The 14,951-nt window shown below is 31.0% G+C and overlaps 1 protein-coding gene across 1 annotated transcript; it reads left to right on the top strand.

Annotated features, from left to right (window-relative positions):
* The first annotated feature begins 2,118 nt into the window (after positions 1-2,118).
* Positions 2,119-11,967, top strand: LOC137814685 (sister-chromatid cohesion protein 3). The gene is made up of 22 exons (XM_068617551.1): positions 2,119-2,341; positions 2,435-2,630; positions 2,864-2,976; positions 3,158-3,250; positions 3,429-3,592; positions 3,672-3,908; positions 4,029-4,173; positions 4,279-4,457; positions 4,571-4,710; positions 4,803-4,930; positions 5,573-5,746; positions 6,161-6,322; positions 6,395-6,595; positions 6,684-6,824; positions 6,916-7,119; positions 7,220-7,364; positions 7,523-7,629; positions 7,744-7,881; positions 8,704-8,969; positions 9,054-9,178; positions 10,948-11,250; positions 11,729-11,967. Exons 1-22 carry the CDS (start codon positions 2,294-2,296, stop codon positions 11,740-11,742), a joined length of 3,423 nt encoding a protein of 1,140 aa, XP_068473652.1. The 5' UTR covers positions 2,119-2,293; the 3' UTR covers positions 11,743-11,967.
* Positions 11,968-14,951: the final 2,984 nt, after the last annotated feature.

The following is a 14,951-nucleotide window of genomic DNA, read 5'->3' as shown; positions in this document are numbered from 1 at the left end:
TTAAAATAAGAAAACAATTTTTTTTTCTGTTTGCCATCAAATTCGATACTTATATATTTTACCGTAAAAAAAACTTCGCTACAAATTCATCATCATACGGTAACATTATATATTTTGTTCTTCTTTTCTTTTATGAAAGAAAAATAAAGAACCAAAACCAAAAGTTATTATTTGTCAAAGTAATATTATAATTTTTTTTTTATGATTCTGTTTTAAATAAAGGTCACGTTAACATTAGACATGACACTACAAATATCATATATATTACAGAGTAAACATCATTTCATTTGCAAGAAATTAATAATTACGTTGATAGGCTTATATCCTATTCTTTCTATTTTGATGTTGGTTACACTCTCTAGTGGTTTTGTTAAGTGTGCACTTTTTTTGACAACCTTTTTCAGCTGCGCCAAATTATAACCTATTAAAAAAAATCTATATGTTTTAATTGAATCATTTTTAAATTATCTTTTTTATTTAACATATTCTCAACTAGTTGTCAAAATCCAATTCTTTTCAGGTATAACATAATTCATGTTGTTTTTTCTGACAAATATTATTCATACGTATAGTCATACAGTTAAACATATATAAAATGTTTAAAAAAAAATAATTATGTATCATGCGTGATATTACGAAATAGACTTTAAACATAACTCAACCTCATAAAACCGGCATATAGAATTGAGATTTGCATCTACTTATATACAATGAAAGGCTCTAATCACTAGTTGATATGAAATCTCCAACCTGTGAAACTATAATTTGATGAAAAGAAAAAAATTATATAGACTATTAACTTTTTTATTTTATTTTTATCTTTTTACGTCTTGTAATTGTTTTTAAATTAACTCAATTCATTATTTATAATAAAAAACTACTTATAATAAAATTATAAAATTTATTTATTTTATAAGCATATGTTCTTATAAATCTAAGTGTTGGAGATCCACCATCGACTATAAATTATGACATTTCATTGTATATAAGTAGATACAGACCTCATGAGCCAGTTTTATGGGATTGAATTAGGTTTAAATTACACTTTTTAATGTTTTTTTAATACTTATATATCTCTATTAACATATATCACCTCACTTTTTTTCCCTTTCACACCATCTTTACATTCATTTATCATGTTTTCATTTTTATTTTTTTCTCTCTTTGAATTTAGTTGGAGCAAACAAAATCTATCCTCACACATTATCCCACAATACCGCATATAAAATCAAAGGAAGATTGACACTCACCTGAAAACCACCTTTCACGTCCAAAAGCAAAGAAATTACATGTTTGTTATGGTACCGTAACAAACATTGATAGCTATTTTCCATAAAAAATTATAAAACAGTTAATAATAAATATAAAACGACTTCTTAAATTATTCTTTTTACACCAAAGTTATACTGTTTTTTTAAGTTATAAATATCATAAAATTATTTTCTATCTTTTCTAACAAAGTTTTATGCATATAATCGCGAATTGAATTCTTTTTATCAGAAAATACTAAAATTTATATGATTTTCTTTACTTGTTGGTTTCTGTTGGTTTCAAATGGTAGACGAGATGCATTGATAAAAAAAATACCATTCGTACTTACTTTATATTTACTACTGGAAACACAGGCACAACACTTGTGTATTCGTTTTTGTTTTTATTTTTATTATATATATATATATATTATTAATATTAAAATTTAAATAAACGGTATTAGTCTTTGCATATTTATATTATAAGTATAAATTTATAATTTATTTTAAATGTTTATTTTTCTATTTGTATATTCTTATCAAGATTAAAAAAAAAATTAAAAAAATATAGCTATCATGATTGCTAAGTATTATAATTTATTTAATTTTCATCAGAAAAAAAAAATACAATTACGACATGAAATAAATAGAAAAGTAACAAAAAGACAAAAATGTTTGGTGAATCACAAATTTTCAGTAAGAAAAACAGAAAAGTTATATTTTTTTTTAAATTTAAATAGTTATAAAATAATAAAATAATCAAAATACAATATTGATAAGAGGATCAAATAAGAACAAAATTTAAATACACTAAAAATAATTATAATGAGAAATCTTTATATATAAATATATATAAATGCTTCATAAAGAGATGTAAAGTAAGATATTTAGTCATCACATATTGATAGTTGTGAATTGGCGGGAGATTTCTTAACTATTATTTGCAGTGGCCGAGCTCCTCTTTGTAGTTGGTGCTACTTCTTCTATCCACGATGCGAGTGTGAAATCGCTGATTCGCTGTGTTGAAGAAGCATCTTTAGCAGATGGAAGATCCAGCTCCACCTTCTGAAGCTTCCAATCGACCCCCTCGTGTTAGTTTCCATTCTCACACTTAGTGCTCATACTTCTTCTCAATTCTGCACTCATTTGACCTAATTTTATTTCGCTTCTTTCTAATTAAGCAGAAGAGGGGCAGACCTCCCAAACACCTTCCCAAGGACCACGACGCCGACGCCCTTAACCGCGACAGGACCACCCAACACGCTCACCGAGAGAGTTCGCCCGACGATTTCGACGAGCCACGCAACAAATACAGGCGAACTCCCGCTTCGGAAGGAACCTCAAGCGTCGCGCACAAACCCTCTGACCAAACCCTAATTGGTAAACTGAACACTCTCTGCTACTTTTCTCACTGCTCAAATATCTAGGGTTTAGATTTTTAACTTATACATTTCATATCTTCATTTTTTTATACTGTGATTAGCGAAACTATGCTTAGTTGTTTTTTTTTTTTTTGTGTGAATAGTTTTTAATTGCGGTCTCTCTGTAATTAGGTAGATTTTGTTGTGCAGTGACTGGACCGGGGCTAATTTTTATTATGTGATTTTCTGTAGAGCTGATAAAAGGAAATGGCAAGTTGATTCCTCATGCGGTCAAATTTTGGGTTGAGCGCTATGAAAAGGATCCGAAACCTGCAATGGTTGATCTCCTGACAATGCTGTTTGAGGTAATATGAAATTCTCAAACAGTTTCAAAGTATTAAGGACCACTAGCATTAGACATCGTAGTTTTATACATGCAAATAAAAGGTGAAAGGTAGACTTGGAAAAGAACTTGGACACTTTATTATCATCATTACTCATAAATACCCGCTTACGGATAGTAACAAAGTGAAATTTTAAATGTAGGCATGTGGAGCCAAGTATTACGATAAAAGTGATCTCGTGGATGAGACTGATGTTGATGAAGTTGTAATTGCTCTTGTCAATTGTGCTAAAAGGGTATACAACTTGTTCCCTTTTACTTTTGTTTCCTGTTTTCTAACTTATTTTTTAGTAGTGTTAAGGCTAATAGTGTACAATTACCAAGTCTTTGGCATCCTCTATTGTGATATAATAGTCAAATTATGAGTTAGATGTGGACATTTATCCTCTCCTTTTTTACCTTTTGACTTTTTAGGGTGCAGGTGAAGATTATCAGAATTCCAAAAAGAAAGAAATTAAAAACTTCAAAGAGAATCTAGAATCATTCTGGGATAATTTGGTTCGGGAATGTCAGCATGGGCCATTGTTTGATCAAGTTTTATTTGACAAGTGCATGGACTATATCATTGCATTGTCATGGTTAGTATGCTTGCTTCAAACTTCTGAATCTATGAAAATATATATATACCATGACTCAACTGCTGCTGTACCTATGTAGCACCCCTCCAAGAGTTTACCGTCAAATTGCATCGTTGGTGGGTCTTAGGCTGGTCTCATCATTCATAACCATCGCTAATATGCTTGGTGCTCAGAGAGAGACTACTCGTAGACAGTTGGATGCTGAGAAAAAGAAAAGAACTGAGGGGCCTCGAGTTGAGTCGCTAAATAAAAGGTTTTCTGATACTCATGAGAGAATAACATTGTTGGAGGAGATGATGCGCAAGATATTTACTGGGTACGAGTTTGCCAAGCTAAGATTATTTTTAATCAAAGGAAAAGAAAGCAACATTTTACCACCAGTATTGAATTTGTTGTGGCTGTAGATCTAACCTGCCCATTTAATGTTTTTTTGAAGGTTATTTGTGCACCGCTACAGAGACATTGACCCAAATATTAGAATGTCATGCATTGAATCATTGGGTGCATGGATCCTTTCATACCCAACACTTTTTCTGCAGGATTTGTACTTGAAATATCTTGGATGGACGCTAAATGACAAAGTATTGAACATGTTGTTATGTTCTTATCATGCAACTTTTAATTGTTCATGTACTGCACAACTTGCTGTCTTGCTTTAACTTTTTCTCCCACACTCCAATTTGTAGAATGCTGGTGTAAGAAAGTTTTCTATACACGCCCTGCAAAATCTTTATGAGGTGGATGATAATGTACCAACCCTTGGCTTATTTACTGAAAGATTTTCGGGCCGTATGATTGAGCTTGCTGATGACATTGATGTTTCTGTGGCTGTTCATGCCATAGGTCTTGTTAAGCAACTACTAAGGTCTGAATTTCTAACCTTTTTTTAATTCATATATATTAACTGTTTACTTGTGGGTTTTTATGCAATAGATTGTAAATTGATTTTGAATTAATTGATTTTTTGGTTCACTGCAGACATCAACTTATTCCTGAAGATGACTTGGGTCCTTTGTATGATTTGTTGAATGATGAGACCCCAGAAATCAGGCATGCCATAGGAGCATTAGTGTATGATCACTTAATTGCTCAAAATACCTTCCAATCAGGATTTAAAGGTCTTAAGTCAATCCATGTATTTTTCACTTTATATTGGATACCATTATTTTGACTAGGATTAAATTGTGATGAGACAATTTTGTTTTTACAGATGAAACTGTCGATACCTCTGAGGTCCATCTAAAGAGAATGTTGCGAATTCTGGAGGAGTTCTCCCAAGATCCTATTTTGAGTACTTACGTAATTGATGATGTGTGGGAATACATGGCCGCCATAAAGGTATGTAAGCCATGCTAATAATAGGAAAAATATTGAACAAAGTGACGCCTCCTCCTTTTGGCCATCACGTGTTTGATTGTTTGCTCATGCATATCTGAACTGAATATTCCAGTGCTGGCTAGGATGTGCTTTGTTTAAGGTAAATGCAAGGATAGAAGGATTAAAATATTTTGGAGTGTTGCATTCTTATAATAGGTAGCAAATTCTAGAATTCATGCGCAGTTTAGGTTGCTGCTTTGGTGACAAATTTTATGATATTCCAAACCTAGCTAGGACGTGCTTTACCTGGTACTATTGTTAATTAAGAAGTTCTGCAACATATCTAATGAATTTGTTATATATATCTTCCATACAACAATGACATTTCTATTCTCTGAAATATCTTTGGGCTAAAATACAATGTTACCATTTCTTAAAGATTCCACAAATGTAGATTGAGTAGAAATCTAGAGTCCTGGGTATGATCTCACTCTTCTGAATTTTTGTATGATGTATATCTTTTGCAAATCGTCTGTATGTTCATGAATTGCTGCCCTGTGGATATTATGCCAGTGCTGCACCTAAAATTGTTCTGGTCATAGTTATTGTTGTACTGAGTAATATTTAGTGGTTTCTTGATGGTACTTAATGTTTTGTTTGCAGGATTGGAAGTGCATTATAACAATGCTGCTCGATGAAAATCCATCAGTAGAGCTCTCTGACAGTGATGCAACAAACTTGGTGCGGCTCCTGTGTGCATCTGTGAAGAAAGCTGTTGGAGAGAGGATTGTTCCTGCTACGGATAACAGAAAGCAATACTACAGCAAAGCCCAAAAGGTTTGTGTGATCTTGACATTTTAACTTTTTAAATCCAAATATCTCGTATTTGTTTTATTAGCTCCAGCACCCAATGATTTTTTTACTGGTTTTTGATGTGGGTTGCACATGATGTTTAATGTTTATTTTGACAAAAAATTTAGCAGACCATGCTTTCATGGACAGTGTATATGGCTTTATTCTTATTATCATTTCTAATTTATTCTGGATTTTTTTAATTGTGTTTTTGATTTGTAAATATCTGATCACTTCAGGAATTCATTGTGTTAAATTATTTTCGGTAGCAAAGAATGTATTTATTGGATACTTGATCAGTAACAACCCAGTACTATTTGTAAGCATTCATTTTGATGGAAGGCTTGTTTTATTGTTCTTTATGACAGTCTCTAATCTCTTACCTCCTATTAATGACAGGATGTATTTGAAAATAACAAACAGGAAATAACTGTTGCTATGATGAAGTCATACCCATTACTCTTGCGAAAGTACATTTCAGATAAAGCAAAAGTGTCATCACTCGTTGAGATTGTTTTACATATGAACCTTGAATATTATTCCTTGAAGAGGCAGGAACAGGTTGGTGATTTTTTCTGTGTCATTTCAGATTTTCCCTGTTTCTGAAAAAACTGACTAGTGTTTGCTTTTCAGAATTTCAAAAATTTACTCCAGCTCATGAAAGATGCATTTTTTAAGCATGGTGACAAGGACCCTCTTAGGGCTTGTATGAAGGCAATTAATTTTTGTTGCATGGAAAGTCAAGGGGAATTGCAAGATTTTGTTCGTATTAAATTAAAGGAACTTGAAGATGAAATAATTGCTAAGCTGAAATCTGCGATTAAGGAAGTAGTGGTATGTTCTATGCAACTCAAATTTCATAATTTTTGTTACTTTAGTTTCTCGTAGGAGAAACTTAACGTATAGTGAGATGACACTGCAGGATGGTGGTGATGAGTATTCTCTTCTTGTAAACTTGAAAAGGTTGTATGAACTGCAACTGAAAAGATCTGTGCCTATTGATAGCCTGTATGAAGACATTGTCAGTGTACTACGTGGTTCTAGGAATAATATGGAGGATGAGGTGAGTAAGTGGTTTCTCACAACAGGTGTTATGTTTTTATGACATTGTTACTTGTGTTCGATTATTAAATTATCTGGTCATTCACATTCAGGTTGTTGGTTTCCTGCTTCTGAACATGTATTTCCATCTGGTTTGGAGTCTACAGTCTATAACAAATGAAGAAGCTGTTTCTGGCGCATCCTTAGCTTCTCTTTTGTCTAAGCGTGATACCTTGTTGCAAGAACTTGAGTACTTTCTCAACTTGAATGCTGACAACAAGGAAGGGGGTAAACCTGGAAGTGAACTTGCTTGCAGAGTAAGAGAGCTCCAATTTATCTGCCTTTTTCTTTGTGGATTATAAACACATCATGTCTCCATTCTCTTGATTTGATCTAATGAATTATTTATTGCCGAAGGTATGCATCATACTTGCAGAAACATGGTTCTTATTCAGGACAACAAATTTCAGAAAGACACAGCTGGAAACACTAGGATATCAGCCAGATGCAATTATGCTTCGGAAGTTTTGGGAACTTTGCCAACAACAGCTTAATATTTCAGGTGAACATGGACAGATGTTATGGACTCGTACTGAGATTCATCCTATATTTACTAATTAAACTGAAACTATTTTTTTTTCTGTCTGTTTACATTGCTTATGAAATTGTTGTTATTGATTTGGTGATAGATGTCTTTTTCACTTTCCTGTCAATTTTTAGATGAGGCAGAAGATGAAGATGTTAATAAAGAGTATGCTGTGGAGACAAGTAGAGATAATATGATGATTGCTGTTGGAAAGCTGATTGCTAATGATGTTGTTCCAAAGGTGGATTGGTATTTTGTTTAAGTAAAGTTATGACTATTTCCAATTTTTTATAGGGAAACATATTTCTGTTGCTTGTGAAATAATTTATGTCAAAATTGGCTATTCCTGATGTAGGAGGATCTTGCTTCTGAGATTATTTCTCATTTTGTGATGCATGGGACTAGTGTGACTGATATTGTAAAGTATCTGATCACAGTTTTGAAGCAAAAAGAAGTTGATTTGGCTTTCATTTTTCTGGAAGCACTTAAAAAGGTTAGCCTTTTGGCGCTGTTCCTAAATAGTAGATATAGTTGGGTTTTCTTTTGTCTTTACAAGGACTATTTTAGCAACGATAAACAGTTAAATTTCCGCCCTGTGTCCTATTTACTTGAAATCTGATTACTATAGTAACTCATGAGTGTATTATCCTCGGTCAAAACAAATTGACATGATCTCATTTTTTCACCCCATGCATGTGTGATGACATACCTATTTACTTGAAGGATGATGATAGTTTGAGACTCTCATTTTTTCAGATTCCCATTTGACAACCAATAATATTATTATTTTATCTTAAAAAAATTATTTATTTTTATTAGTTAAAAACAATATGTTATTGTTAAAAGGAGTTTTAAAGTGGAGATAAGAGAAAAAAGTGGATGTCAAAGAATTATTATTGTTATTTGAAATCTGAATACAAAAGTTACTTGCAATATTTATATTCAAAGCAAGACATAGAACTAAATATTTACCTCTAATTGGTAAGGAGTATCAGTATCTTAATAAAAAAACAAAATGAATATTATATTTCAGGGTGCTTTCAATTTCAAAACCTTTAATTTCTCAATTTTAGCTTGGGCTCAATGTTGGCATAGTTCAACATAGTATTCACTTCTTTCCTGGAAGAAGCTGTTCAACTGAGCTTGTCTTTGCCGTGCTTTCTGGAATTATAGTTTGCAGTGGTTGGAAATGAGGGTCTGCCTTTTGAGTTTCCACCATTTTTTTTCCGCAGAAAGAACACCATGTTTATATTTCATCCTTCTGACCCTTCTTTTATAGTTCTTTCCGTAAGTCTTCATGAATTTATTTTGGCAGGAATACCATCGCCTTCTGGTCTATATCTCTGGTAGTGAAAATGGTTCTTCAGAAAACAATCCTTTATTAGGATGTAAAGATCTGGCTGCTAAGCTTTCTGGAACATTTACTGGTGCTGCCCGGATCAAATACAGGCCTGAAATTTTAAAAGTTGTCAGGGATGGCATTGAATATGCTTTTATAGATGCTCCAAAACAATTGTCATTTCTTGAAGAGGCAGTGCTTCATTTTTTGTCAAAACTCCCTGCTCCAGATTTAAATGAAATGTAATAGTTTTTTTTTCATTTGTTGGTGTTATTTAGAACTATTTGCAGCAATACACATTTTGATGCATATTCTTTATGAAATAGATTGAATGAGGTTCAACAAAGAGCACAAAATGTCAATACAGAGGAAAATCCCAGTGGATGGCGTCCCTTCCACACATTTATTGCCTACTTACGAGAAAAATGTGCGAAGAATGAGGGATTTCAAGGTAATTTATACATTATTTTTCGTTCTTAGTTATGTTATGTGCCAAACAGTCAAATACTTTGCATAATAAAGCAATCATGGGTTTTATCTGAGTGAAGCATAATATATGAAATAGTGATTATTTATTTTTCAAATTTTGGAAAATTCAAGCCAATATGTAACTAGTGAATAACATTTGCCAAATTATTTTCTCCAGTTGTGACTTGATGAACTAGTTGCCATTTGTAAGTTCACTCTGGATACAATGTGCTTGGCTGGGCTTTGCTGACTCTGTTATTCACCTGTTATTGATTCTTTTTCTTGGTTCTTATTCTTGTTTTTTTTTACGTTTCTCTCTACAAGCACTCTAATCTCATTTTATGTGGTGCAAATTTTTTTATATCCGATACCTTTTCATGTGCTTGTATTTGTTCATGTGGAATATATCCCCTTAGATGGATTTTTTTGTTTCAACGTACAATGAGTGTATTATAAGATATGGTGGTACACTCCAAATTTGGTGGATGGCTTGACCAATGAATTAGGTTGTAGGTTTCAATGCACTGTAGATGCATATTAGAAAAAATACACTTATGATGAGATTGATATTTTTAATTTAACTTTTGAGGCCCTTTTTGGTGAGGATGATGGATGAAGATGGAGAGAAGGGTAAGTAAATTTGGTAGTTTGGTGAAGAGGATAGGCAAAAAACTTTAAAAATACAATTATTATTTTTCCCTTTATGTTTGGTTTGTGTTGCATGAGGTGAGGGGTATAATGATGAGTATTATACTATCTATATAGTTGATCTCTTATCTACGCAATCAAATTGACAACTTTCAAAAAACTTTCTTTCTTTCCTATTTCTACTGTTCATAACAACTTGGACATTCAATTTTATTTCTCACCTATTGCTCTTCTCCCAAATTATTTCTTATCTATTTTCACTTCCTCTATTTCTCTCTTCAGAGCCAAACATGGCATGATTGATAACATTTGCTGGTTAGGGCCCTCTATAAAAGTTATTCTTAACTGAAAAGTGATAGGATCAAGGCACTCGGATATGTTCGTTAGGGGATCCTATAAAGTGCATGAACAGTACATAATTTTATTTCTGTGGCAAATAAAATAGCTGCTACTGTAAGTAGTTGGGATTCTAGATAAGTAAATTTGGTTGGGGCTATAGCGTGACAACAATAAATCAAAGTTAAGTTGCTATTAGATGTTTAGTGATTACTTTGCCACTGTTGTAGCATACTGGCAGTGAAATTGATCATGTGCAGTTGGTGGGTATGAGCTTATTAATGTGTTTGAATATGATTCTATGCTTTTGGTAAATTTGCCGCTAGTTTCAAAACTGTTTACATGTTCATTTCTTTTTGGCTCTAGTTCTCGGGTTTTGTACTTGGGTTAAAATTTCCATGACTAGACGATTGCTTGTGTCTAAAATGTGCTTTATTCAGTGGTAGTCCTTTTGAATTCAATGCCTGCCTGCTCGAGCACAACATATGAAATAAAAGTTTTCCTTTAGCCCTCCAATCTTGCTACGATTTATATTTTTCACGATTTTGATAATATTTTTATGACATCAAACATCTTCCCTTTTCTGTGTGCTACATGATGGGCTTAAGATTACAATGATGGCTATATACATTATGTTTGGTAGGTAATGGCTTTTTTTAAATGAAATAATCATTTTTTACAGTTCTTTGGAAAGCTTTTAATTGCTAACTTTTTTTGGGCACAAATTGCTTAATTCCAAATTCATGTGACTAACTGAGATAATTTCAGATGAAAAAGAAGGGGTTTCGGTTAGGCGCAGGGGCCGGCCACGAAAGAGGCAAAACATACCAGGAAAGAAGCTTTTTGATGACCAGAGTTCAAGTGAAGACGAGGATTCCATTAGTGCATATGAACTAGATGCACAAGATGAAGGGAGAAGACAGGAGGAGGATGATGAAGATGCTCTATTGATAAATTCAATCAGATCATCATCCAAGCTAAGGTCTCTTGGAGTTTCAAGGGAGGAAAACAAAGCTCAGACAGGGAATTCTAGTAGAGCTACCGATAATTTATCTGCTTCGAGAACATCAGGTATCGTGCATTGGCAAATTAAGATTTGGTATCTTCGTGCTGCTAGCGATGAACCGAAGATATTTATACAGACAGCATTTGAAAACAAATTTGCACGTCTGACTTCGGAATTGAATTTTGCTTTTCCTGCCATTATATATATTGGAAGTGCTTGCTTGAGAATTGATATTTTCACCTATTTAAATTTAAAAAGTCATTTGCTCGGGGGGTATATGTGTTGCTGCTTCTCTCTTTATTTTAATTTTTCAAATAAATTGTCTTGGAACCTTTGTGATTCAATCTTGTTTCCTTAAGCTTTTCTGACCGATTTGGAGATTTTACAACCTCTGAATTTCTTTTCCTAAACAAGTTAACTGGTTGTAGCTGTTATTGTGCTGCTTTGGTATTTATAATTTTCTGGTTATTGTTGCCTCTTGTTAATAAATATATATGGTGAACGTTTGGTTTAACTTGTGTCACTTTGTGTTTCATTGTGCAGGCGCATCAAACTAGTCTTCCACGGTTATATGTTGGCAATTGTTTGACACTAATTATTACACTTGGTAAGATTAGGATTACCTGTTTGTAATTCAATTTGTTGAATGTATATATAAATGTATCTTGTTCTACTCAAAGTTGCCGGACTTACTGCTAATAAATTCAGTACAGTGATATGCCTCTTGACGGCCAATTTGAACTGGAAGAGTTGGCGTGGCATTGTCTCGCTTTAAATTTTCACCATGGTGGTCACAACGTTCTTTCATTCTATGCCGATACTCATAAACTTTAAAATCTAACTTCAATTTTTGGCTGTCCATGCTAAAAACCCATTGAATGGAATGAATTTTATTGTGAATTGAAATAGTTCGAATTTTAAAATTACCTGGTTGGTACTTAAAAGTTACTTTTTTTTAACTTTATAATTGGAAAATGTTCGTTAAATATTAAAATAATAAACAAAAGTTAACTCATGAAAAAAAGAAAGAGGAAAAGCAATCATTTTTTAAGTATGGTAATTTTTGTTTAAATCAAGTTTATGCATTTAAATTGTCTCGTTTGAATACACAAGGCATACTTGAGGTTTTTTCTTTTTATATTCTTAATTAATAAAAGGAAAATATTCAAATATTTTAGGTTATAAATAGAGTAGCAAAGTAGACTTGGCCATAATAGCCTGTAAAATTGGTCGCCTTATTTAAATTCAATAATTATAATTATAAAAAAGTTAAATTTTATAAGTCAAATTACTATATTTAAAAGTTGAAATTAATTTTGTGCGACTTATTTTAAAACATAAGTAGTTTATTTATTTTTTAAATTTAGAACTATCTTTAATTTTTTTTTAAATTTAGTCAATTAACCAAAATAATGCTGGACTTTGAACATAAATAATAATAAATTTGTTTGGATAAAAACGTAAAAAAGTACAGAAGTAGTATATTTGTTAATTAGGTAGAATTAATTTATTTTTATAGGTGCAAATATTTGAGGAAATGGCTAAAACGAAAGGCGGTAGAGGCTATGAAGAAATTCGTAGGAAGAACATACACTATAAAAAGGAGTGGAAATAAACCCTAGGTAACACAGAGTAGTGAGAGAGAAAGAAAGCCCTGTAAACCAAAGATGTAAAAATGTATTTAATTTTTAACATAATCATTTAATTTTCTCACAACTCACATGTAAAAATGTAGTTTCTTTACACACTAATTAGTTTAGAAGCCTATTCATTCATATATTATATATCTCAGTATGTATATTATATAAAGTAGGACGAATAACTTTCTCGTACTCGTAATAATTATTCTGCTCATTTTAAAGATCAAACATTGGTTCATTCCATATCAAAATGATTCATTAGCTAACCAACAATTTTCAGTCAAATATAGCATTTGAATAATAAAATTATAATATCTAAACACTTAAAATTAAACACTTTATTCTTAAAATTGATGGCCTCTGGATCAAGGTAAATGAAAAGTCATTTTATTAAAAAAAAAATTATTTCTTTATTCTCATGTTGTTAGTCCATCATGGAATGAGACCGATAAGTATACTTATCTCCTAGGTCCGGATTGTTTCAGCTTGCGAAGATCCTAATCTTAATAAAAAAAATCCTTCTTTTTCTTCCTTCATTAATCCGCGCATCATGGAAATGAAATAAAAATCAAATAACCTTTCAACATTTAAATATAAATCATTAAATCTAACACCAAACCACTTCAAAATCTTACAATTAAATGATTCAATTTTATAATTAAGTTTTTTCACCAAAACAATTAAAAAATAACACTAATCTATACCAAATAACAAAAGTAACAACTTTTGATTATCCACTTTATATGCAAATCTCCAAATCCAAAAATATTATCAAGTTTGTTTAAAGTTTAAATTATAACTTTAGATTATGTTAAATCTTCAAATCCAAAAATATTATCAAGTCTGAATTTCCTTCAATCTTAAGGAAACCATAAAGTTGGAGAGATGATTTGAATTGTAACCTTATAAATATAAATTATTTAATTATAAATCATTAAATCTAACATTAAACTACTTCAAATTCTTATAATCAAATCACTCAATTTCACAATTAAGTCTTATTTAACCAAAATAACTACATAATAACACTGTTTTATATGAAATGACAAAAATACAAAATTTTGATTATCCATTTCACATACAAATCTCCATATCCATAGTATTCACAAGTCTTTATTTATAATTTAAGATACAGCTAGACCTTTACATTAAATTTTATTTTGCTCTTAAGGAAACTATAAATTTAAAGAGATAATTTCAATCACAATCTTATAAAAACTCATTTATTACCTTAATGTGTTGTATAATAGTTTATATAAGATTACAACTCTAATACGAAGTTACGTTCTTGCTAGATATATAAAAGTTTTATAAGACAAGAGATTTAAAGATTGTTCTTGCTTGATATATAAAAAATTTATCAAAAAAGATAAGAGATTTAAAGATTGTTTAAACTATAAGAAAAATAAAGAATAAAAGAAGAAGAAAAAAAGAAAACAAAAACCATGAATATTAAATTGGAAAGAGATTTAAAGGTTGTTTAAGATGAGAGGTGAAAAATAAAGAATGGAAGAAAAGAAGAAGAAGAAAAACTATGGATATTGAGGTGGAAAGTTGAATTTTCTTTATATTATTAATATTTTTATTCTTGTTTTAAACTTTTTTATTTATTAAAATGTAATTTATGTTAATCTACCACTAAAACCTCAAACTAGAGAACTTTTTAGATTTTAATATGTCTTTTAAAAAATATTAGAATCGTAAAACCATATTAATCTTTTGTGTAAAAATATTTTTTAGTAATACATTTCATATATAAAAATAAAACAACATATTTAATAAAATTCCTACAACTTTTCTACTTACAAGGTTGAAAATAAATAGTAATAAAACATTAAAACTTTAAATCAACATTTAATTTTCCTCGTATTCTTATAAATTAATTTGTCTCATTCTTTTATTGTTACGTTTACTTGTTTCACAAGTTTTTTAGTTTCATTCTCTCACACAACGCCATAAGAAATATGAAATTTGATAATAAAAAACTTCAACATTTTCAATTTTTTTTTTCACATGAATGATTATATATTACTATATTTTAACTTTTTTCCGAGTTGGTTTAAAGATACTAATAACTGACAAAGAAAAAAAATAAGTATGTGACTTAAAATTTTTATACAAGAAAA

This window comes from Phaseolus vulgaris, chromosome 1 (genome assembly GCF_000499845.2).
Source record: "Phaseolus vulgaris cultivar G19833 chromosome 1, P. vulgaris v2.0, whole genome shotgun sequence".
In the NCBI taxonomy this organism is placed as follows: domain Eukaryota; kingdom Viridiplantae; phylum Streptophyta; class Magnoliopsida; order Fabales; family Fabaceae; genus Phaseolus; species Phaseolus vulgaris.
The sequence above is the reverse complement of the archived record's forward strand: the minus strand, read 5'-3'. Positions and strand labels throughout refer to the sequence as shown.

Excerpts from the sequence above, each read along its gene's own strand:
- LOC137814685 (XM_068617551.1), top strand. The coding sequence starts at position 2,294 with ATGGAAGATCCAGCTCCACCTTCTGAAGCTTCCAATCGACCCCCTCGT. Across the intron at positions 3,593-3,671 it reads TATATCATTGCATTGTCATG|CACCCCTCCAAGAGTTTACC; the intron begins GTTAGTATGCTT and ends GTACCTATGTAG. Across the intron at positions 4,711-4,802 it reads CTTCCAATCAGGATTTAAAG|ATGAAACTGTCGATACCTCT; the intron begins GTCTTAAGTCAA and ends TTGTTTTTACAG.